This window comes from Ylistrum balloti, unplaced genomic scaffold, assembly GCF_031769215.1.
Source record: "Ylistrum balloti isolate Yb309-2 unplaced genomic scaffold, AGI_CSIRO_Ybal_v1 Utg372102, whole genome shotgun sequence".
Classification (NCBI taxonomy): Eukaryota; Metazoa; Mollusca; class Bivalvia; order Pectinida; family Pectinidae; genus Ylistrum; species Ylistrum balloti.
In genome coordinates this window covers 1-23637 of record NW_026783008.1, presented here as the reverse complement: position 1 = coordinate 23637, position 23637 = coordinate 1, and the positions used below count along the sequence as shown (strand labels likewise).

Here is a 23637-nt window from a genome sequence, read left to right as displayed (position 1 = left end):
GCAACAAAAAAAGCACATACGACAAACCAGTAGGGTAAGAGAAAAAAAATCATTCATCCCCTTGATGGTGAGATGGGGATCTCAACCCTCGGTAAAAGATGTTTATCATCTTTCCCCTTGGTCTGAGATTTACCTATTTCTCCTCCAAGGGGTGAAAGATTCTATTCATCTCAAGACATTGAGACCATGGTTTGATCTGTGCTGTCGTGTCCTTTCGGCAAAATACTTTCCCCTAATTGCTCTGGATAGCAAAGCATGCCACATGTCCCCAGTATGCTGTTCATTGTGGTAGCTACCAGCTCAAGAAATGGCCTTGCTTGTTCACTGGGCACATACCTATCAAGTTGCCAGCTTTGGACTGCAGCCTTTAAACATTTCAGTAAATTGGCAATCTTAAGTGTAAAATATGTATAAAACTGAAATTTTGAATTTTTTATTATTATTTTCACTTGAATAATGTATTCAAGTTCGTAGGAAGACAATACAAAGAAAATGAGATCGAACGTCCAGCAGAAAATCTTCTAAATTGTCGGTAGTTTTCTGCAGATGGATTCTCTATGGCACACAGAGTTCAGTTCCAAAACAGCAATCACTGTTAACAGTATCAGAATTTTCCTGCTGATGTTGTTTGGTCATATTTACATTCACAAGAGAACATCAGGATTAACAAAAATATTAAATTTGAGAAAGAAAATTGACAATCGTAAAAGTTTGTGTAAGACTTTCATACTGAATATCTCCAGTTTTGGTTTCTTGAGAAAAGATAAATCTTATCAGAGCATGAATTCATGACTGAAAGCACAAACTGAAAATAAAAACAACAAAACTTTGTGATTTTTATTTGTATTTAGCAAACAAAAGTTGAAGTATTAATATATTTATATCCATGTAAGTCTGTGTTTCATTCTGTTCACCAAGGATATACAGTAGGATCTTGCAGGCGTTTCCATCTGATACATGATTTATAAAAAGAATTCAAATTTTTTTAAACTAAGCATAAGTGAATAATAAGTGATGATTTTTATAAAGTATACATCGAACAGAAACAAGTTCAAAATCCTTTCTATCACACGATCAATTATTCAGGCAAAATACATTGTATTGTAGAAAACAGACAAATCAATGTCAAACTTGCAGCCATTTTTGATCTGTAGTCTCTGTTGTTACATGGTGCTGAATTTTGTGACGTCACAGCAATGGTTATGTGTAATACATAATATGACATTCAATGACCAAGGCAAGGTGATCAAATAAATTATCAAATTTATAGCGATAAAATAAGCTGAGTAAGTGGAACTTGAGGATCTCTTTTCAAAAGGAAAATACTTGTTAATTACAATCTATACTAACTGCAGAAGATATACCCAGTATGTAGAAACAAATCCATTAATACCTGCCAAAATCTTCTGAGATTATTGTCCAGTTCTTGGTTTCTGTCCTGTATTTTGTTGGTTTCTGTCCTGTGTTTTGTTGGTTTCTGTCCTGTATTTTGTTGGTTTCTTGGTTACTGTCCTGTATTTTGTTGGTTTCTTGGTTACTGTCCTGTATTTTGTTGGTTACTGTCCTGTATTTTGTTGGTTTCTGTCCTGTATTTTGTTGGTTTCTGTCCTGTGTTTTGTTGGTTTCTGTCCTGTGTTTTGTTGGTTTCTCCTGTATTTTGTTGGTTTCTTGGTTACTGGACTGTATTTTGTTGGTTTCTGTCCTGTGTTTTGTTGGTTTCTCCTGTATTTTGTTGGTTTCTTGGTTACTGGACTGTATTTTGTTGGTTTCTGTCCTGTATTTTGTTGGTTTCTGTCCTGTATTTTGTTGGTTTCTGTATTCCCCAAAGAATCCATTCTACAGGAGAATTACCAGCTATACAGATTTTCCTGTATTGGGACGCTGGATCCTTTTTCTGTTATAAACTATAATAACTGTAAACCCACAGTAATACACACCAAATATTTGTCTCCAATACTTCTTGTGAACATACATATATCTTAATGCTTTTTGTGCTGAAAAATATTGTACTAAAATAATGCTAAATCATCTCTGTGCTAATCTGCCAAAAATAATAATGTTATATTGCCCCAAAGTGCATTTACAGTATCTAGAAAATGTTAATGAGAATCATGGTGTGTTGAATTTGCTAAAATGGTCAAATGTAACAAATGTCCAGAAATTTTTGTAAGATGTTTTTTTTCGAGAAGTCCAGAATGCCATTTCAACAAGTTTGGTTGAGTCCCATTACTAAAGAGATATAACAGGTTTTCAGAATCTGACTAAGAGCGTCCCACAAGAAAGCTTGATTCCAGGACTAAAATATCCGAGTCCAAAAACTACCCTTTAACCTTGACAGATGACCGCATCAATGTTGTTTAAGTTCTTTATGTTACGATTTGTTGGATAAATGTGAACCAAATAAGAAAAGAATTGATCGTTGATGACATGGAATAGAGGAACATGGATAACACTATATGTTCCCCGAATAAAACATATAGAACCCAAATGGAAGCCATTTGACAAAACAGCTCAGCTTTATATTGTTTATTAATATATCTGTGTAATTTGAAGAGTCACAATCTGAATTTAGATACAGTGTGTGCAGATTATTATTAAATGACTTGAACTGGAATTATTGCCATTTACAATTTTCCGAATCATTTAAGTGATTGAGAATTTCCTTTTTGTGTATGGAGTAAATCATAGACTGAAAACATCTATGAAACACTGTATGAGGGTTTGTAGGTTCATGGAACATTTCTCTGATGTTCTTGAAAATGTTCTATGAAACTGTTGCCCATCCTCATGAATATCAATATGTTTATAAATACACACACAACAAAATGTATTATTCTGTAGAATAAACTGTGATCAATCTACCTCAAGTTCAGAACTCGTAAAAATAAAAAAAAAAAAAAATTCCTGAGACAAAATTTCTGAAAAGACAAATTTTCCATTATAGGACCCAAATTTTTTTAGCAATAGAGTTTTAAAGAACAAATGAAAATAAATAGTAGATTTAATACCAAATTAATGTTACCAGAATATACAGATGTGACACTAATTCCCCTCATTGTAATAGTAATTACTGTGATAAGGAGTTCTTTAGAAATGAAGGTGATCTTAGAAGTGCCACTGGTGGAACTCTGTAACAATCAACAACTACTATAAATATCAAACTACTGGTGGTCATTTTGGAATGTTTTCTTCAGGTTGGTCAATAGAATGAAAATTCTTATAACACAACCAGTAGAAGATTACAGTGTTATGTTTTAATAACTACCTTCATAAAATGTTGTTGCAATTTATCAATCTAATTTCTTAACATATTTTTTATAACACAACCAGTAGAAGATTAGAGTGTTATGTTTTGATGACTACACAGTCACCTTCATCTTATAACACAACCAGTAGAAGATTAGAGTGTGATGTTTTGATGAATACACAGTCACCTTCATCTTATAACACAACCAGTAGAAGATTAGAGTGTTACGTTTTGATGACTACCTTCATAAAATGGTTGTCGCAGTTTATCTATTTAGTTTTTTTAATATTATCTTATCTCCTTGTGTATCTAATTCACAATAATTTCTACAAGTCTATCTAAATCAATAAATACAAAGTATTAAACATTGCAAAAAAAGTGAGAGATTTTTTCATCAAGTTTGTTTCTTTCAATTCTGTTTTGAATTTAATGTTTCAACTTTACCGGTCTTTATGTAATGAGGTACTTTTTTCTGTATAATATTTACAGAAGTAGACAGATTTGATTTTCATCTTTTCACACACATATTCTAAAGCCATATGCCCCTGAAATCTTGCAGTATATTACAAAAAGTGATCACTTCTGAACTCTGGCACAAAAGATTCGACGAAGGGAAATAACTTGTCCACTACCATTATAAATAAAATAGTTCTACGTTTTATTTACACAGAGTACTTATAAACATTCCCCAGAATTGTTCACCCATTTAATTATAAAATGTAATGAGAAATCATCCAACATCACAGGATATATATATATCTATATACAGCAAAGCTATACAATCCATGCACTATACATACAAAATGTAATTTGGTAAAAATCCAGCACTCCAAAAGTCAAATTATAAAAGTGCTATTATTTGACCAGAAAAATGAAGACATTGACATAATGGAAGCAGACACTTCTGGGCCATTTTCATTTTTCGGTTAAACCAGCTGGACCAGCGTTATTTCTGGGCCATTTTCATTTTTCGGTTAAACCAGCTGGACCAGCGTTATTTCTGGGCTATTTTCATTTTTCAGTTAAAGCAGCTGGACCAGCGTTATTTAAGAATTAAGGATGGACCAGCTGATCTCATTTTGCTATCTGATGAGCTTTACTTGAGCTTTACTGGGCATGTATTAATATTTGCAGACCTGCCTGGATTTATGTCCAACATGCTATATTTGAAATGTTGACGACAAACCAGTTTGCACACATAAATGAATGAGCTCCAGCACTGTTTCTGAAATTTAGTGATTCTGCTGTTCAAGTAAAATGTCTTGACTTGCTCCAATACTGGGATAGGATATCTGAGAGGTTGGAGGGTTAGATTTTTCATTAAATCCACAACAGAATATATATGTATTACTTCAGCACTTTCACACAACACTTCTTGTCTCCTCAGTCTGCCGTTAAGGAATCTAAGATTTTACAGCGAGTTCCTCTCCCACACCATGGATCACAGTACTTTAGCACTTTCTAACTGTACTTCTTGCAATTATCACCTCAGTTGTCTATTTAGATATCCTAATTTCACAGTGAATTTATCTCCCGTACTGGAAACAAATATACTCTGACAATTTTTCACTGTATTTCTTGTCTCCTCAGTTGTCTATTTCGGAATCCTAATTTCACAGTGAATTTATCTCCCGTACTGGAAACAAATATACTTTGGCACTTTCTCGTAAAAAACATTAGAATGATCCTTTGTTAATATTTCTGAAGTGACATGAACTCCACAAATATAAAATTCCAGGCGGACTGTGCTCGGGGTTACCGTTTCCTAAAGTTTTTTTCTTGTCTTCTCATAACACAGTAAACGTCTGTTCAGGTCTTCACATTTCTGCCTGTACGTTTTGTACACATATTACTTGAGGGAAGTTATAAAAAGCCCTTCCTCAGCTTGATATACTTGGGTTCATCTTGATAATCCAATCCACAGTTTCCATCAACACCACCATGTTGTAATGGCTGAAAGATGTAAAGCAAGGCAAAACTTAGTATATAAGGCGACACATAAACCATTAAATACAATAAAAGGGAGATTATTGACATCAATCAAAGAAATTACTCCTTTCCAGATATTCTCACAAAACAACAAACATAGTCAAAGGGAGACGATTTACCTGGTGAGGCAATGGAGACTACTATGACAAATGAAGAAAAAATATTTCCTTCAAGATTTTCACAAATAGATACAGTTAAAGGGAGATAATTCATGACGATAGAAAAGAACATATTCCATTGAGATTTTCTCTAATTCATTAAAACACTGAATACAGTTAAAGGGAGGTCATTTATGACAATAAACTTTACTCTGATGAGTGAAATCTATTATCAGATCAGATTTGACTTGATTTCAATATTTCTCTAATGTCTGCCATTTCAATACAATGTGCTATCCAGTATAGCAGGCCGAAACTGATGTTAGAAACTAAATGTCAAGTTGCCAGGATTTATTATGTCCATTCCTCTAGAGTAAGCAAAAAAGGCTGATAATATTCACTGTTGTTAATAAATTGTTGATAGTACATCTTAATCAAATCTATGCTGACATTTTCTGTATCACTCTAATATCTTGTTAAGATATCACATTACTGTGCTGTAGTTGCCTTGAAGGTTCAACATGTCAAGGTTTAATGCTACTAACAAGAAGACCACTTTTCTTATTGTTTTAACCAGTTGGATCAAAATTGTTCATTTTTCAAATAAGGACAGCCCAACTAATGTTAATTTGCTTTCTGTCAAGCTTTGAGTAAGCCTTTAAGGCCTGTATTAGTATGAGATGGTCTGTCCTGATTTATGTCTGAAATGTTACTTTTAAAGTGACATTGGATCAGTTTGTCTGCAAAAACAAACAGGACAAAGTGTTTTGTATTAAAAGCACATTAAATTGAAATGTGTGTTTCATGATGTATGTCATATCTGAGCTTAAGTGTAGCAACCATAGAAAACATCCAACTGAATTGAAATACCAAACCACCAAATACACTTCAAGGGAGATAACCTACAATCATAAATTACTCATGGGACACGCTTTTGTGTAAGCAGTTGAAACAGTTGAACCTGTAAGAAACAGGAACAGATCTGGACCGAGGCTGGACTGCGGATTATTTGGCATGTGTAGATTGAGGAGTCCTGCTGTTTCTGTCCCGAAACTTGCTGAATATCATTAGTTTTCAGGATTTCAGCAGAAAGCAAGGTTGGTGTACTCCGATATTTCTGGAACCATTCTGCTATTAAGTTTGGGTGAAATAGATGGTATCTTAATTCTAATTGTCTTATGTTTGACAGAAAATTCAGAAACTGTATATTTTACGCTCTACATATATCAGTTCCAACATCTGGAACATGTGTATTCCAGTATAATGGAATAATTCCAGACCACCTGAACCATTTTAACTGGATTACATGAAAGTGACCTAAATTAACTCTGTGAAATGGTAATCTACTTTCCCTGCAACCATACAGATAAAGGGAGATAATCAATGACAAACCAGGCCTTCATTATAAATCCTATAACAGATGAGAAATCAACCAAGTAAATTCTTTTCTTTTTAAAGACAGGTTGCACAACACATAACTTTTCTGGCCAAATTCAAACATTTTCCTAGGAGGCATTCCATTTCTTATAAGTATGAATTAAAGACTTCTTCAACATTAATTCACAAGAATATTGAGAATATTTCCATACTTTCTTACAGTTTCTGGTGATTAACACATATCTACCTGGCAATGCCCCTAAATGTACGCAGCCTTTTCTCAAAGTCTTTGAGAGCTGCTGTAGTGATGAAATCTCCAGCACACTTGCAGTACTTTGTCATGTTTCCCTCTTTTACCTGACAAAAACAAATAAAACAAAGAGTTATGATGTCAGTAATGTAAAACATGACTTTTTTCTTCAATATTAAATATTTCAAACAGCATATTGCTTTTTACTCATCAATTTCATCTAAATGGCTCTTATTTTTCTCTTTATTCTTTTTCCTCTATCCCAAAAACAACCCCCCCCCCCCTTTTTTTTTACTGTACTATGACTTTGTTGAAAAGAATACTCTTCCATTCAACACTGCCCTAATACCTCTCAATCCTCCAGAAAGATCTCATCCTTTTCCTACTCTATGACTTCCCAATTATCGCTTATTGTTGTCCCCACATGCTCTCTCCCCAACCTCTCCCTACCCTCTCTATGTCCATTATCCAATCCCTCTTACTCCTGCCCCATCTCATTACCCTGCCCATAACTCACCCCTGTCTCTATCTACATAACCCCTGCCCCCATCTCCATTACCCATTACCCAGCCCTTGACTCACCCCTGCCCCACATTTCATTACCCTACCTCTGACTCACCCCTGCCCAACATCTCATTACCTTACCTCTGACTCACCCCTGCCCCACATCTCATTACCTCTACCCTTGACTCACCTCTGCCCCCTACCTCATTACCCAGCCTTTGACTCACCCTTGCCCCCACATCTCATTACCCCTTCCCTTGACTCACTCCTGCCCCCTACCCCATTACCTCTTCCCTTGACTCACTCCTGCCCCCCACCCCATTACCCCTTGCTATTGACTCACTCCTGCCCCACCTCATCCCCCAAACCCTGACTCACCCCTTGACACTTGACACATTTGAGGTCCTGCAGTATGTAGGCCATAGACTTGCGGTTAATGGAGTCGATGAGACATTGTTCCATCTCTGTCATATCATACGCTGACTTACATTGTACACAGGACCACGCCGCACTGTCACAATGAAATGTGAAATTATCATTTTCAATTTCTGGGAAAATCAACACTCACATATATGACTTCTGGGAAATATCATATAGCAGTCTGCCTTTTTGCTTGGATGATATTTTCTCTATATTTCGATACTTTGACATGATCACAAACTTTCCATCCATGAAATAATGAGACATGTATAACATGTCATTTAAAATCAAGATTTTAAACTTTTAATTCATTGAAATATAATTTGATTGTTAAATAAAATAAAAGAAAATTTTTACACGTGAAAATTACCTGTTCAACTGTAGTTTATTAAAACATTCATAAACACATGTTTCATATATATAATACAACACTATAACAAAGATTAAACAAAAATAAATTAGATTTGCAGGAACGACCTGAATGCTTGCCATCAACCAAGGAGAAGTTTAGAACTTTTTAGTGTAACTGGCTTTGTAAGAGATGATTCAAAGTTCTAACTGGGGGGGTTAAGCAAGGCTCTTCAATTTCAGTCTTTCTGTTTTTGTGAAAATTCTTATTAAAATCATAGCCATAACTTTGAATTTTTTTTTACGATAATCAAATCAGAACTTGACCTGTATATTATCATTAAACAACATAAACCATAATACAGTTTTATATCTGTATCTATCAGAAGAGCAATTGAAAACAACTATGACAAAATGACAGTCAAGGATAACATGATCGTAAATGTGAATCACTGCATTCATCAATAACACTGACATTTTTGAGTCAATGTTCACTATAAAGTGGATATTACAATATTGAGTGTACTGAAAAATGACAAAAAGTCAAAATGAAAAAAAATTTGAAAAAAATAAATTTTCTTGATAAAGTAGTTCATGTTGACTTACTTGGAGTCGTTGTGATTGAGGTAAGGATCTCTACAGAGGTCAAGGTCACGGACATGGTTACACGACTTGCAGATGACCTCTGGGAGTACATAGGACAAACAAGGATCAAGAAACTTGGCATCACTGGAGAATTCACCGACTCCGATCAGTTTGAGAAGATCTCGCTTCAGTTTTGTAATCTGTAGTGTGATGTTACAGTCCAAGGCCAACACCTGAGGGTGAAGATGAAATATGTGTCTCAACTCTAACAACAGATATGCTTAAACAACAAAAGTCAATGTCAAATTATGGAGGTCATGGTCAAAAAAGGAAGGTGAAGGTCAAACAATAGAGGTCAAAATCAAACAAGGAAGGTTAAACCCGTACCTGACAGACACACTTAACAAACTTCAGAGCAAGGTTTTTCAGTAGTAGATGCGAACCAGGTCTCTGTAGGAATTCTCTGTTATCAGCAGTCAATCTTACCTGACAAACACACTTGACGAACTCCAGGGCGGGGTTTTTCAGTAGTAGATGAGAACCAGGTCTCTGTGGAAATTCTATGGCTGCATTGTTAGTGTTTCCAGCCAGCTTCTTCTGGATCTTCTGTGTAATACTGGGTGATTCAAGATATATATAAACTAAGATGATAAAACTTAAGTCATAAAAATAATTATCTTAATGCAAAATGCTATAGAAAATGATAGGATTTTAACTGCCGTTGGTAACAAGTTTGATATTAATATAACAAGAGTGCCGTGGACACAATATACGCCACCACAAAATATAAAGTTCAAAACGAAAAATCGCCCCTTCATGCACATCTACCCATTGTAGTAGTGACATTTTTCGTGAAAATCTAATGATTATTTTAGGAGGAGTTGCATTCACAAGGCACCACTAAGAGCAAGCTACAGATACAAAGTTGAAAATGGCATAAATCTTACAAAAATCAACGAACAACAAAATTGCCCATTCATGCACATCTACCCATTGTAGTAGTGACATTGAGCAAGTTTCATGAAAATCTGATGATTAGTTTAGGAGGAGTTGTGTCACAAGAAATGGACGTACGGATGGAGAAGATGACACCAATAAAAGACCGCCTCTGGCGGCGTATAAAACAATCAACAACATAATACTGTATCAATATTATTGTTAAAAAAATACACATTTTCATAAATTGTTGTTTAATCTGTCTTAATTATAACAACTGTAAGCGTGTACACACAGAAAATCTTTTTGTCCAATGAATGGCCTTCTTTTTAAGTAGGCAAAACACCTGATTAATTTCAGGTGTGGAATGTTATTTATTTCCTTCAAACTTACGCAAACATCTGCTGAGCTAGATCGCCCGCTATTAGCTCCTGCGAAAATGTCACTGTGGCTGGGGTCGCACTTGTCTCCAGTGGTTTCTGTAGCCAATCAAACTGAATATATCAGTAAAACAGTATGCTGAACAAGAGGTGCATGGGGCCTGTTCCCATGATATTATTACATATAAACTGCATTTATACCAGTGATATCCACAGTGCTAACACTTAACCTCTGATTCAAAGTCACGCTTTTTACAGGACAATGAAAAAGCATTTGATGTTAATTCAAGGCTACTTTCCCTTAATCTGGCTGAAACAGACCAAGCGGTAGAGGGCGAAATCCAGTTTCATAACTTCAAATATGAAACAACGTACAAATGATAGGATACCTATCATTTCATTTCAGGAAATAGGTGTGTACACCGACACTGTTTTAACCAGAAACCCTGAAAACTTATAAAATTCAACCAGCATGTTATTTTTGTACACGTAAGGCTCTCCTCCTGTAAAATGCACAAGTCATGATTTTGGAAGTCCAGTCTTGGCCCTTGTGCCTTTCCTCTTTGCCAGTTCATGTGTTCAAAACATTTCAACTATTTATGCGAATGCGACCCTATTGAATAATAACAGATAATAGTGGGCTTACTGTGGGAATATGGTATTGATAAATCTATTAAAAGCCAGCAAATGGCTGATAGTATATCACTTACTCACAGTGGTTACATCAGACAAATTAGATACGAGGAAGTTTACATTTGTTCAGTTGTAGAGAAGTTTGGTCTACAGTTGACCAATTCTAGATCTGACCACTTACATTTGACCAGATCTGACCACTTACATCTGACCAGATCTGACCACTTACATCTGACCAGATCTGACCACTTACATCTGACCAGATCTGACCGCTTACATTTGACCAGATCTGACCGCTTACATTTGACCAGATCTGACCGCTTACATTTGACCAGTTTCAGATTTATGGTTTAGATTTGAGCTAGATTTAAGTAGTTTTAAGTCTGACAAGCATGAGATTTGATCAGTTTGTCAGAATTGACTACGCTCAGACTGACAAGCATGAGATTTGACCAGTTTTTCAGAAATGACCAGGTTATAACTGACCAGCTTGAAGTTTTTGAGATTTGACCAGGTTCTAACTGACCAGCTCGAAAGTTTTTCATTTTGACCAGGTTTTGACTGACCAGCTTGAAAATTTTTCTGTTTTGACAAGATTATGACTGACAAGCGTGAAAGTTTTTCATATAGACCAGGTTCTGATGGACCAGTTTGAAAGTTTTTCAGATTTAACAGTTTTATATTTCACTAATCTGTGATTTAAGCAATTGATGACAAACCTGTTGAGACTGTGACTGTGAGTTATGGCGACGTTTGACTGGTGTATTCCCTGGAGTAAGTCTTTGGTGTTCGTCCATGACATTGGTGTAAACCGACAGGATGTACCCCGCTACAATCATCTGTGATACAATGTCAGATGTAGAAGATCTCACAAATGTTTCCATTTATACAATTAATTAATCAGGTCTTCAAATTTTAGAAATTTTCAATGTTTTTCTGTTAAATTTTCCCGTTGAAAAACCATAACAGCATTCTAAAATCATAATTTATCATTGAACAATGTTGAAAAATATAAATGTCAAAATTTAACGTGCAAATGGTGTTTTTAGATATATATATTTTTTCAATGTTGGAATGTTATGAAATATTAGTTTTGTACCAGATTTATGCATTTTACTGACTCTAAAGTTTTATAAAATGAAATGTACCTGACAAGTTTCAAAATCTCATATTAAATGTAAATGAACATCAGAGTTTGTTTATCACAGAACTAAGATGTATGACGCTTTGTGATTGATCTCCAATAAGAATTCTGCAAGGTCACTCCTAATTATTTCTACTAACAAGCCTTTCTTCATGAAATATCAAACTGAAGCAGTTAATAAACAGAGACATTAAGCATTAAACGGCCCACAGTTAGAATTATAGGGCGTATTGATGCTGACTGTGTAACATAAACCACATTATCTTACATTAAAGTTTGTCTGGCAGGCTCCTGCCTCGGGTAGGAAATGCATTATGTTCCAGTTCATCTCAATCTCAGGCTGAAATAAACCAAACTTCATAAGATTTGAATTTTTCAAATAATACTGTTTGGTATTCACAATGAGAGGTATAAAACAAAATCTTATACCTTTTTATCAACAAAATTATAATACCATCAATTGTTAAACAAGGTGTTTGTGGTGAAGGTGGTTCTATCAATAAACAAGGTATGACAGTTTCTCAGATTTTAATTGTTTCTGTTTTCAGAGTAAAGCCTTTTCAAATAAAAGCACTTCTATTAGATACATATAATCTTTTTCAGTAAGAGTACCTCATCCTCTTCATCCGATTTATTCAGTTGCTCCTCTTCCTGTCTAACCTCCTCATCTTCACTATCTTGCTCTGCCTCACGGTCGGGATTGGGTTGAGAACTGTCTGTCATTGCTGCTGAAGGAAGACGTCCCTTCACTCCCCCATAGTTTGCCTGTAGACAGAAACATTGTAAATTTAAACCAAAATAAAATGCATTTTGTGTGTCCGTGCCAGGCCTCAATTTTCCAATCTGACTTTATTCTTTAAAAAAATCTTGATTGATAGACACTTGATTTACTTAATGTCTGGGGATAGATTCCCAGAACAATTTTCATTTGAAACCGTTATTTTTCATAAATACAAAACGATAAAAAAACCCACAAAAGTCACCCAAAAACAGAATTCCATTGTTTTTTGTTTTCAATTTTGATAAATACAGAAAACAAAATGTTGTATGTGAGAACTTCAGTGTAAATTCATGGTTTTGTGATCCAGAAGTTTATGACCACACCAGCATCAGTTATACATTTACGTTAAAATTTTAATGTCACGTTTTGGGCCTAAATCAGGATGGAATTGTTGGGTTTTAATACAAGCCTCAAAGGGCTTCATCAAGGCCTCTCAGAAAGCAAAATGGAGAAGTAGGCTGATCTGTATTTCAGGAGTAAACAAATTTAAGTCAAACTGGTCCAAATGGGCCCCTTGTAACAGACTTACAGGATCAAGCCACATACAGTATTCCCAGCATTGTTCATAGGAGAGTTCAATCAAGTGGAACAACTCTCGGGACTTAATACTGTTGGTGATATACTCCACATAGGATAATGCGTCCACCAGGCGTCGCTTCTTTGTACACAAAATGATTCGATTAAAGTTGGCATACACTATGGTGGATCCAAGACGCTTGAATTCTGCTATTAACTGTAAAACAATATTTCCTTTTGTCTTAAAAAGTAAAACTGTATCATTTGTAAAGTAATGTGTTCTTTCGTTTTAAAAAAATGTAACCGTTTCATTTAACACAAATTCTTTTGTATTAAAAAATGTAACTGTTTCATTTAACACAAATTCTTTTGTATTAAAAAATGTAACTGTTTCATTTAACACAAATTCTTTTGTATTAAAAAATGGAACTGTTTCATTTAACACAAATTCTTTTGTTTTAAAAAATGTAACTGTTTCATTTAACACAAATTCTTTTGTATTAAAAAATGGAACTGTTTCATTTAACACAAATTCTTTTGTTTTAAAAAATGTAACTGTTTCATTTAACACAAATTCTTTTGTTTTAAAAAATGTAACTGTTTCATTTAACACAAATTCTTTGATATTAAAAAATGTAACGGTTTCATTTAACACAATTTCTTTTGTTTTAAAAAATGTAACTGTTTCATTTAACACAATTTCTTTTGTTTTAAAAAATGTAACTGTTTCATTTAACACAATTTCTTTTGTTTTGAAAAATGTAACTGTTTCATTTAACACAGTGTTCTTTTGTTTTAAAAAATGTAACTCTTTCATTTAACACAAATACTTTTGTTTTAAAAAAAATTCTTTTGGTAACTATTTCACAAATTAACACAAATTCTTTTGTTTTAAAAAATGTAACTGTTTCATTTAACACAAATTCTTTTGTATTAAAAACACAGTGGTTTTAAAAAATGTAACTCTTTCATTTAACACAAATACTTTTGTTTCATTTAACACAAATTCTTTTGTTTTAAAAAATGTAACTGTTTCATTTAACACAAATTCTTTTGTTTAAAAAATAAAAAACAAATTCTTTTGTAAAAAATGTAACTGTTTCATTTAACACAAATTCTTTGGTATTAAAAAATGTAACTGTTTCATTTAACACAAATTCTTTTGTTTTAAAAAATGTAACTGTTTCATTTAACACAAATTCTTTGGTATTAAAAAATGTAACTGTTTCATTTAACACAAATTCTTTTGTTTTAAAAAATGTAACTGTTTCATTTAACACAAATTCTTTTGTTTTAAAAAATATTAAAAAAATTCTTTGGTATTAAAAAATGTAACTGTTTCATTTAACACAATTTCTTTTGTTTTAAAAAATGTAACTGTTTCATTTAACACAATTTCTTTTGTTTTAAAAAAATGTAACTGTTTCATTTTCTTTTGTTTTAACACAAATTCTTTTGTTTTAAAAAATGTAACTGTTTCATTTAACACATCAGCAGTTTCAAATATAAAATGAAAAGTAATGTAGGTTATTTTCCATAGTCAATGCAGAGTTATGTCCCTTGACTAGAGTGATGATCTATTCAACATCCAATGCTTAATTTAGAGGTATTGAAATTAAAACTCAAGAAATTATCTTCAGATCCTTTGTAAGATTGAATGATTAGATAAATATTAATTAAGAACAACACTGATCAAAATTTTTTGCAGTTATTGGTTATCTAGTTCAGGTTTTCAAATTTAACATTTTTACATTTTGTGATTTTACCTGCATGAAGACTTTCTTCATCATGTTGTGTAGTGTTCTTCTCAGTGCTGGATCATAAAGCTGAGCACCAGTGGAACGCAGCCACCTACAAGAAAACAGAGTGAACAGTGAGAAACATGCTGTCACTGAATTAGTTACCAACAAATTCAGAACAAATATCTACAGAGAAAATATTTCTTAACAACACTACTGAATGTCACTAAATCTTGATCACCAATATCTACGATGATGAATTGTTCTCCAGTATTCTAAACACAACAAAAGGAATGCTTGATAATGTCAAGTTCTATCGGAGATCTACTCAGACTGGATATTCAGTCTATACATTGTACGATTCCGATGAAAATTTTCCATGGTCTTTTATATCGTAGTCCAAAGTATATCCCGGGTACATGGATCAGAACTTGCACTTATATTTAATTAAAATCATCATGTATCAATGTCATGGACTTACAGTAATATAATACTGTTATTACCTGTAGAAATGAATGATCTGGTTGTCGGCAAACACATTTCCGTACATTGTCACATCCCTAACCCAGCCCTGAACCATGCTCTTCAGGATACGGAATGTTGTGGAGCAGAGCGCAGTATCATCGTAGCTGGCCAAATAGGTGGCAGCACCTTGTCCTTGCACCATATCCTCCAGTGACGACTGAGGCATTGTGTCGAAACTCACAGCGCTGGCTCCTTCTTGGTCATTGACGTGGGATGACTTAGAAACAGACATTGGGATCAAAGGTCAAGTCATGCTAATTCAGGTTAAAGGTCAAAGCATGCTACTTTTCATGTTACATTTTAATGGACTGGATTTGAAATAACTTTAAAGAATTAAAATTAACTTCAATAACATTAACAATATAATTGTTCTGATTAAGTTATATAGAATCTTTATATTCCATTTTAGGTTAAAACTGTAATTTCTTCAGGGTGCTGTATTAGAGAAGGAAGGGGATGGGGGTTGTATGGGCGGGGCTGTGGAGAGGCTAAGATTGAGAGTCTAAGATTAATACCTCTATAATAGTATTGACAGCCAGACTAGTGATGTCTAACTCAACACACACACTGGAGTAGGAGCCTGTATTGGTGAGGCTGTGGAGGGAATGTTGCATAGGCGTGGCTGTAGAGGGGCTAAGATTGAGAGTCTAAGATTAATACATCTATAATAGTATTGACAGCCAGACTAGCAATGTCTAACTCAACACACACACTGGAGTAGGAGCCTGTATTGGTGAGGATGTGGAGGGGCTAAGATTGAGAGTCTAAGATTAATACCTCTATAATAGTATTGACAGCCAGACTAGTGATGTCTAACTCGACACACACACTGGAGTAGGAGCCTGTATAGGTTAGGCTGTGGATGAGTGGGCTGTAGAGGGGCTAAGCGTGACAGTCTAAGATTAATACCTCTATAATAGTATTGACAGCCAGACTAGCGATGTCTAACTCGACACACACACTGGAGTAGGAGCCTGGGTTGTTCAATTCCACACTGCTATTCTCCTCCAGTTCCATACACAGCCTGACAAAACACAAAATTACCAGGATACAGATCTCTTCTAGAATTACAAATCCCTTACACTATTCATCAGATCAGTCAGAATCTTTAAGATATTTTTATAAATCACATGAATTCTGATTTAGAGTTGTATAAAAGGATGTGATATTCCCATCAAATCAAGTGCCAAGATTTAGTTATAGTTACAGAAACCTTCCTCAAGTCCATGGATATCCGTGATAATATACTACAATCATACACCAGACAGAATGACCTTTGACCCTTTGATCTTGATTTATGATGATAAAATCCTGGACAGGTTTAGCATTCTACGTAATGGTATCATTACAGGATATGAATTTAACCTGATATGAAGTTCATGAATTCATGGTTTATATTTCTGAAGTTGTCTAGTACGGTAAAATCGTTAAATTTGTTAAAGATTTATTCTTCGGAGTTCACAACTCTATATGTCTCCAAAATAATTAACAGGTAAAAATCAACATGGATTTTAGTATAAGTTTATTTTGCAATCAAAATTTATCCACGAAATTAAATGCCAATGAAAATGTAGTTTTTGGAAATCCACAAAGTTTGAGCCCCACGATAATACATGATTTTAAAGTTTGACCTTTGACCTTCATCCTTGACTGATTACCATCAAAATCTATCCTGGTGTAGCATTTCATACTATGATACTTCGGTCTTAATAAGAACTAAATCTAAATGGGGTTCTCGAGTAATTTTGTATGTAAATTTTTCACTTCAAACACACAAGACCAATTGATTTGTGATGACGATAAACTCCTCTTCATTAAATGTCAAAAATAATTACTTCCTCATGTTCAAGACGATACTATACACCCGATAATTGTCACAGGTCATGATTTCCTATTAGAAGGAATTAATTATATTTGAAAAATTAAGATTTCATCACCTGGTTGTTAAAGGACATCTCAAACACATTTATTTCATTAATTCCTCCACCAAATTTTTTGCTATCACGTCAATGTAATGCACAGTAGCAAAAATATCTCCCTCACAAAAACCACTGACAATGCGGTATTGCAAAGCAAATACATTCATGTCACTGTGAATGTTTTCATGCAGAAATGCTCTCATACAGATGTTGCCAAAATTCTATTTCATAATGCAGAACATTTTCTAAAGAGAATTACAAAAGTGGTCCTGGTTTGAACAAATTGACTTACCTGCTGTCATCGGCCTCCTTCCCTCCAAGGTCTGGTCGCTCGGTTACAGAACACCATAAGATGTGGTTATGTTTATGGAGGTGCCGCGCCAGGAACAAATCACAGCCATAGAGAGTGATGTCCTTTGGCATGTTTCCCATGGGAATATGGAGGTAACGACATTGTTCTACCATCGCCTGTTAACAGATCAGCTTGTATAACTATTGACCCCTAACACCAAGTCTGTCGTGAAACTATTCTGCATTTAGCTTTTTAAAGGAAAATATTCACAACTGAGAATACCATACTGAATTTTGTGACACAGGTGTTACTATTGAAAAATAAACATGGGATACCTATTTAAATTTATATTTGCAAATCTAATTCTCTACATTTGACACAAATTACTGAACTTCAACACAAGGTTTTAGTAGAAGAATGCTAAGGTGACAGAAAATTTCTTGTTGCTCCTGAGAGACCCGAACAAACAATGACACCATTTTGATAAGATCTCAGCTTCTCACTCACAATGTTTTTTTAAGCTGTATCGCTAACCAAGCTGATTTGATTAGGTCAACCTGACGTTGGGCAAAGGATTGATCTTGCTCAAATCATGAAAAATATTGAAACCAGCTGATATTTCTGGAATTTTGTTCAGTGTTTGAAAAATTTGTAATCAGATTTTGGATCTAATTTGGTCGACATAATGTTAAAACATAAAACAGAACATTATCAAAAAAACCTACATGTCAACATAATCATAATTCAAACTCAAATTCCATACAGCTAGGGTAAAATATGAACAAAAGAATGATCTACATGGAGATTTCTAAAAATAAGACCAGGTGTTCCAGAAGAGTAAGTGCCTTCTGCTTCATCAACACCAGCCAGATTTAATTTAAGTTTGGAATATGATTATGTTGACATGTTGGTATTTCCTTTTGTCTTTTGATTAAGTATAACTTACGTGGAGAATGATATCGACATTGAGGTAGTGTTGTAACATTCGTCGACTCCCAACTCTCTGCCAGTCTAGTACATTATATAGAGTTTCACTGAAACGACAAATCTCATTAATACAGCAAATTTCCTGAAGACCTTTTGATATTTCTTTGTTTCTTTCAATTTGTATTTCATAGCAATTGTTTTATTTTAATGACCTGTAAGAATGCCTTGGAAATACTTTTAATGATTAGAAGGAAAAGATGTTGCTTATATCAAGCGTTCATTCGTTCTTGAAGACTCTTGGTAATGTTTTGTCCTTTACGAGGCTTTTCCAGTAAAACATGATCTACTTGATCCTTAGACCCCAAAATAAATAAAATCTATCTATGATAACCAGCTGTAGAAGAAAGAAGAGTCGCTATTGGCCTACTGGGATTCAGCAGTTGATGTTCCTCTTGTTTATTTGTTTACTACTTTTTTAAGAAACCTCTGTATACCACTATAAGTATCCTCCTGAAGCCTTGAAGATGAATCTAAACACACATATGAACTAATCAGGATGTTGGTTCTTCAGAAATTTCTTCAGCTTGAGATTTTTATAATTTGAATAAACCTATCCATGGTTCAGTTTCCTGACAAGAACTTCAAGAGGAATAATACCAATATATAGTAAACAAAAGCCCTGGGGTGGGAGAGCTGTTTTACTGGAATAGCACTTAGCAACACCTGAAGCCCTGGGGTGGGAGAGCTGTTTTACTGGAATAGCACTTAGCAATACCTGAAGCCCTGGGGTGGAAGTGATATTTCACTGGAATAGCACTGAGCAATACCTGAAGCCCTGGGGTGGGAGAGCTGTTTTACTGGAATAGCACTTAGCAACACCTGAAGCCCTGGTGTGGGAGAGCTGTTTTACTGGAATAGCACTTAGCAACACCTGAAGCCCTGGTGTGGGAGAGCTGTTTTACTGGAATAGCACTTAGCAACACCTGAAGCCCTGGGGTAGGATAGCTGTTTTACTGGAATAGCACTTAGCAATACCTGAAGCCCTGGGGGGGAAGTGATATTTCACTGGAATAGCACTTAGCAATACCTGAAGCCCTGTGGTGGGAGAGCTGTTTTACTGGAATAGCACTTAGCAATACCTGAAGCCCTAGGGTGGAATAGCTGTTTTACTGGAATAGCCCTTAGCAACACCTGAAGCCCTGGGCTGGGATAGCTGCTTTACTGGAATAGCACTTAGCAACACCTGAAGCCCTGGTGTGGAATTGATATTTTACTGGAATAGCACTTAGCAACACCTGAAGCCCTGGTGTGGAATTGATATTTTACTGGAATAGCGCTTAGCAACACCTGAAGCCCTGGTGTGGAAGTGATAATTCACTGGAATAGCGCTTAGCAACACCTGAAGCCCTGGTGTGGAAGTGATAAATTCACTGTAATAGCCCAAAAAAGATCCTAGAATCCTGGGATAGGATAGATGTTGATATCATGGTTTCTTAAATTGTTATCAAGAAAATCCCTTTGGAAATGAAGAAGTTGAAACGCTGAGCTATCATTAATTTTGATGGTATAGGAGTCCCCCACCACTCAACCCCCACCACTCATCCCCCACCACTCATCCCCCACCACTCAACCCCCACCACTCAACCCCCACCACTCATCCCCCACTACTCATCCCCCACCACTCATCACCACTCAACCCCCACCACTCAACCCCCACCACTCAAACCCCACCACTCAACCCCCACCACTCAACCCCCACCACTCAACCCCCACCACTCATCCCCCACCACTCATCCCCCACCACTCACCTGTCAGAAATATGAACAGGTACCAGTGGAAAGTCTTGGAGACCAGGCATACTGGATGTCAGGTGTTGGAAATCTGAAATCAACAAGAGTATTAGTGAAACTGATGAATGCTTCCCAAAAACTATTTTATTGGGCCCAAAATCTAATCAAAGGGCAATAATTCTGTAATGGAGAAGTTGTGGGCCCTGAATTTGGTATAATGCACATTATCTTAGCATGTCTGATGTATATACCAAGTTTCAATATCTCCTAAATTATGCAAAAGAGAGTTATGATTCTTGTACACTGCACTTCTCTTTATCAAGGTCTATCTACCTATAAGTTATATGCTTTATGTTAATACCACTTATAGTTTTTGTGATATGCTACAGACAAAATTATGACAGACGGATGGACAGACGGATGGACAGATGGACACACATACGAAGCAGCTACTATATGCTCTCCCTTCAGGAGCAAAACATTGGTAACATATCATAATTAATAGTCATCCAATAATAATGCCATACTACTTCCATGCAACTCCATTTAGAAATGTCTACAAATGCTAATCAATGCTCTCCTGGTCAGGGTTTACATGTTGAGCCTCTGTACTTAATGCAGGATAAACACCCTGGTCGGGATATACATGTTGAGCCTCTGTGCTTAATGCAGGATAAACACCCTGGTCGGGATATACATGTTGAGCCTCTGTGCTTAATGCAGGATAAAAACCTTGGTCGGGATATACATGTTGAGCCTCTGTGCTTAATGCAGGATAAACACCCTGGTCAGGGTTTACATGTTGAGCCTCTGTGCTTAATGCAGGATAAACACCTGGTGGGGGTTTACATGTTGAGCCTCTGTGCTTAATGCAGGATAAATACCCTGGTCAGGGTTTATATGCTGAGCCTCTGTGCTTAATGCAGTATAAACACCTGGTTGGGGTTTACATGTTGAGTCTCTGTGCTTAATGCAGGATAAACACCTGGTTGAGGTTTACATGTTGAGCCTCTGTGCTTAATGCAGGATAAACACCCTGGTCAGGGTTTACATGTTGAGCCTCTGTGCTTAATGCAGGATAAACACCTGGTCGGGGTTTACATGTTGAGCCTCTGTGCTTAATGCAGGATAAACACCCTGGTTGGGGTTTACATGTTGAGCCTCTATCCTTAATGCAGGATAAACACCTGGTCGGGGTTTACATGTTGAGCCTCTGTGCTTAATGCAGGATAAACACCTGGTCGGGGTTTACATGTTGAGCCTCTATGCTTAATGCAGGATAAACACCTGGTCGGGGTTTACATGTTGAGCCTCTGTGCTTAATGCAGGATAAACACCTGGTCGGGGTTTACATGTTGAGCCTCTGTGCTTAATGCAGGATAAACACCTGGTGGGGGTTTACATGTTGAGCCTCTGTGCTTAATGCAGGATAAATACCCTGGTCAGGGTTTATATGCTGAGCCTCTGTGCTTAATGCAGTATAAACACCTGGTTGGGGTTTACATGTTGAGTCTCTGTGCTTAATGGAGGATAAACACCTGGTCAGGGTTTATATGCTGAGCCTCTGTGCTTAATGCAGGATAAACACCTGGTCGGGGTTTACATGTTGAGCCTCTGTGCTTAATGCAGGATAAACACCTGGTGGGGGTTTACATGTTGAGCCTCTGTGCTTAATGCAGGATAAATACCCTGGTCAGGGTTTATATGCTGAGCCTCTGTGCTTAATGCAGTATAAACACCTGGTTGGGGTTTACATGTTGAGTCTCTGTGCTTAATGCAGGATAAACACCTGGTCAGGGTTTATATGCTGAGCCTCTGTGCTTAATGCAGGATAAACACCTGGTCAGGGTTTCTATGCTGAGCCTCTGTGCTTAATGCAGGATAAACACCTGGTCGGGGTTTACATGTTGAGCCTCTGTTTTCAAGTTTTAGTCGGGTGGCACAATGATAAAATACTTACCTTTCTACTTATCTAACTAGTAATATAGCATCACCTCTCACGAGTACGATCTGCAGTGTCACCACGACAACCAAGTGTTTTTTTCTAAATGAATATTATACAATCCTGTACCTATATTAATTGGGAAATTATTCTAACGTTTTCTTTAAAATTGGGAAAACAATTATGATTGTTTCTACATATGGGGAAAATAGCAAAGTATTGGGCAGGGAATACAACCTGTTTTTGACTGTAAAACAAGACAAAAAAGTCTCTAGCAGCTGCATAGGTTATCCTCATATATTCTAGCTTTTCCTTAGGCCCTTCCATTCAGACTAAAAAGTGGAATCATCACCTTCCACTCTGGCCAACACGTGTGATTTATCAATACAAGCTATCATGATCATAACTTGTCTGTGTTGATTTGAAAAATATCTAAAACAGCAATCACTATCACCACTAACAGAAGGAACGTTACCGTGAGGCGACTGAATGGCTATAAATGTTGGTCCTCGTTTCTCGTCCTTATAGGCAGAAAGTATCCTCTGGATGGTACGATGGACCTGGCGTACATCCTTCTCCAGCTTGATGTCAAAAGTGTGGTGAGAAGGCGGTAACATTTCCTCAGCAGCACCCTTGGTAACCCTGAATTATACAAAGTAAATTAATATTTGAATTCTAAAAATTGGGAAGGAACTATCTGAAAACAGTTAGGGTTAATGTTATAATGTCTATCTACTCCAATAGTTGTCTTGACAGTACCACATATAGAATACAATTTTAAGCAGGAAACATACTACAGATATATGTGATTTATTTTAGAGTCCTGAGATCACGTAAATGTTTTACTGGAATAGGTCTTCTTGGAAACCTTTATTTTGTCTCTATTGACTGGATTTATAATTTATAAAATATTTAGGAATATTTGAATTTGTGGAAGCAACAATTAGCACAATCATATGTTAGCATAAAAACTTTCTGTATGAAAAATGCTAAACAAGATAACAGTGAAAATATATACATTAACAGTAATTTGAAAAGTCAGATCAGAGTTTCACCCCATCCTAAATTACCTGTTAGAACACCTCTTATTTTCCATGAGCATATTAAGGAGTCTGTATGTTCATCTCTCTTTTATTTATATTTTTGCCATGATTTTTATGAAATCTGAGTTTGAATTAAGATTCTATTGACAAGAATGTATTCTCTCTGTCATTTGTTAACTTTCTAAAGACTATCATGAAATATCACTAAAAAGTTGATTTTGATAATGATACCTATGTAAATCTTTATTTTAA

At 35.6% G+C, this 23637-nt stretch overlaps 1 protein-coding gene across 1 annotated transcript; it reads right to left on the bottom strand.

The window, feature by feature from the left end:
* Positions 1-5127: 5127 nt before the first annotated feature.
* Positions 5128-22984, bottom strand: LOC132564241 (DNA polymerase epsilon catalytic subunit A-like; the record flags this gene model as incomplete). The annotated part of the gene is made up of 17 exons (XM_060228910.1): positions 5128-5200; positions 6959-7068; positions 7844-7976; positions 8840-9051; positions 9305-9434; positions 10148-10233; positions 11487-11606; positions 12180-12251; positions 12524-12676; positions 13222-13425; positions 14975-15059; positions 15451-15689; positions 16382-16496; positions 17684-17859; positions 18630-18717; positions 20419-20491; positions 22818-22984. Coding segments are annotated over 17 exons (2236 nt in total), but the record flags the coding sequence as incomplete, so codon positions are not given.
* Positions 22985-23637: the final 653 nt, after the last annotated feature.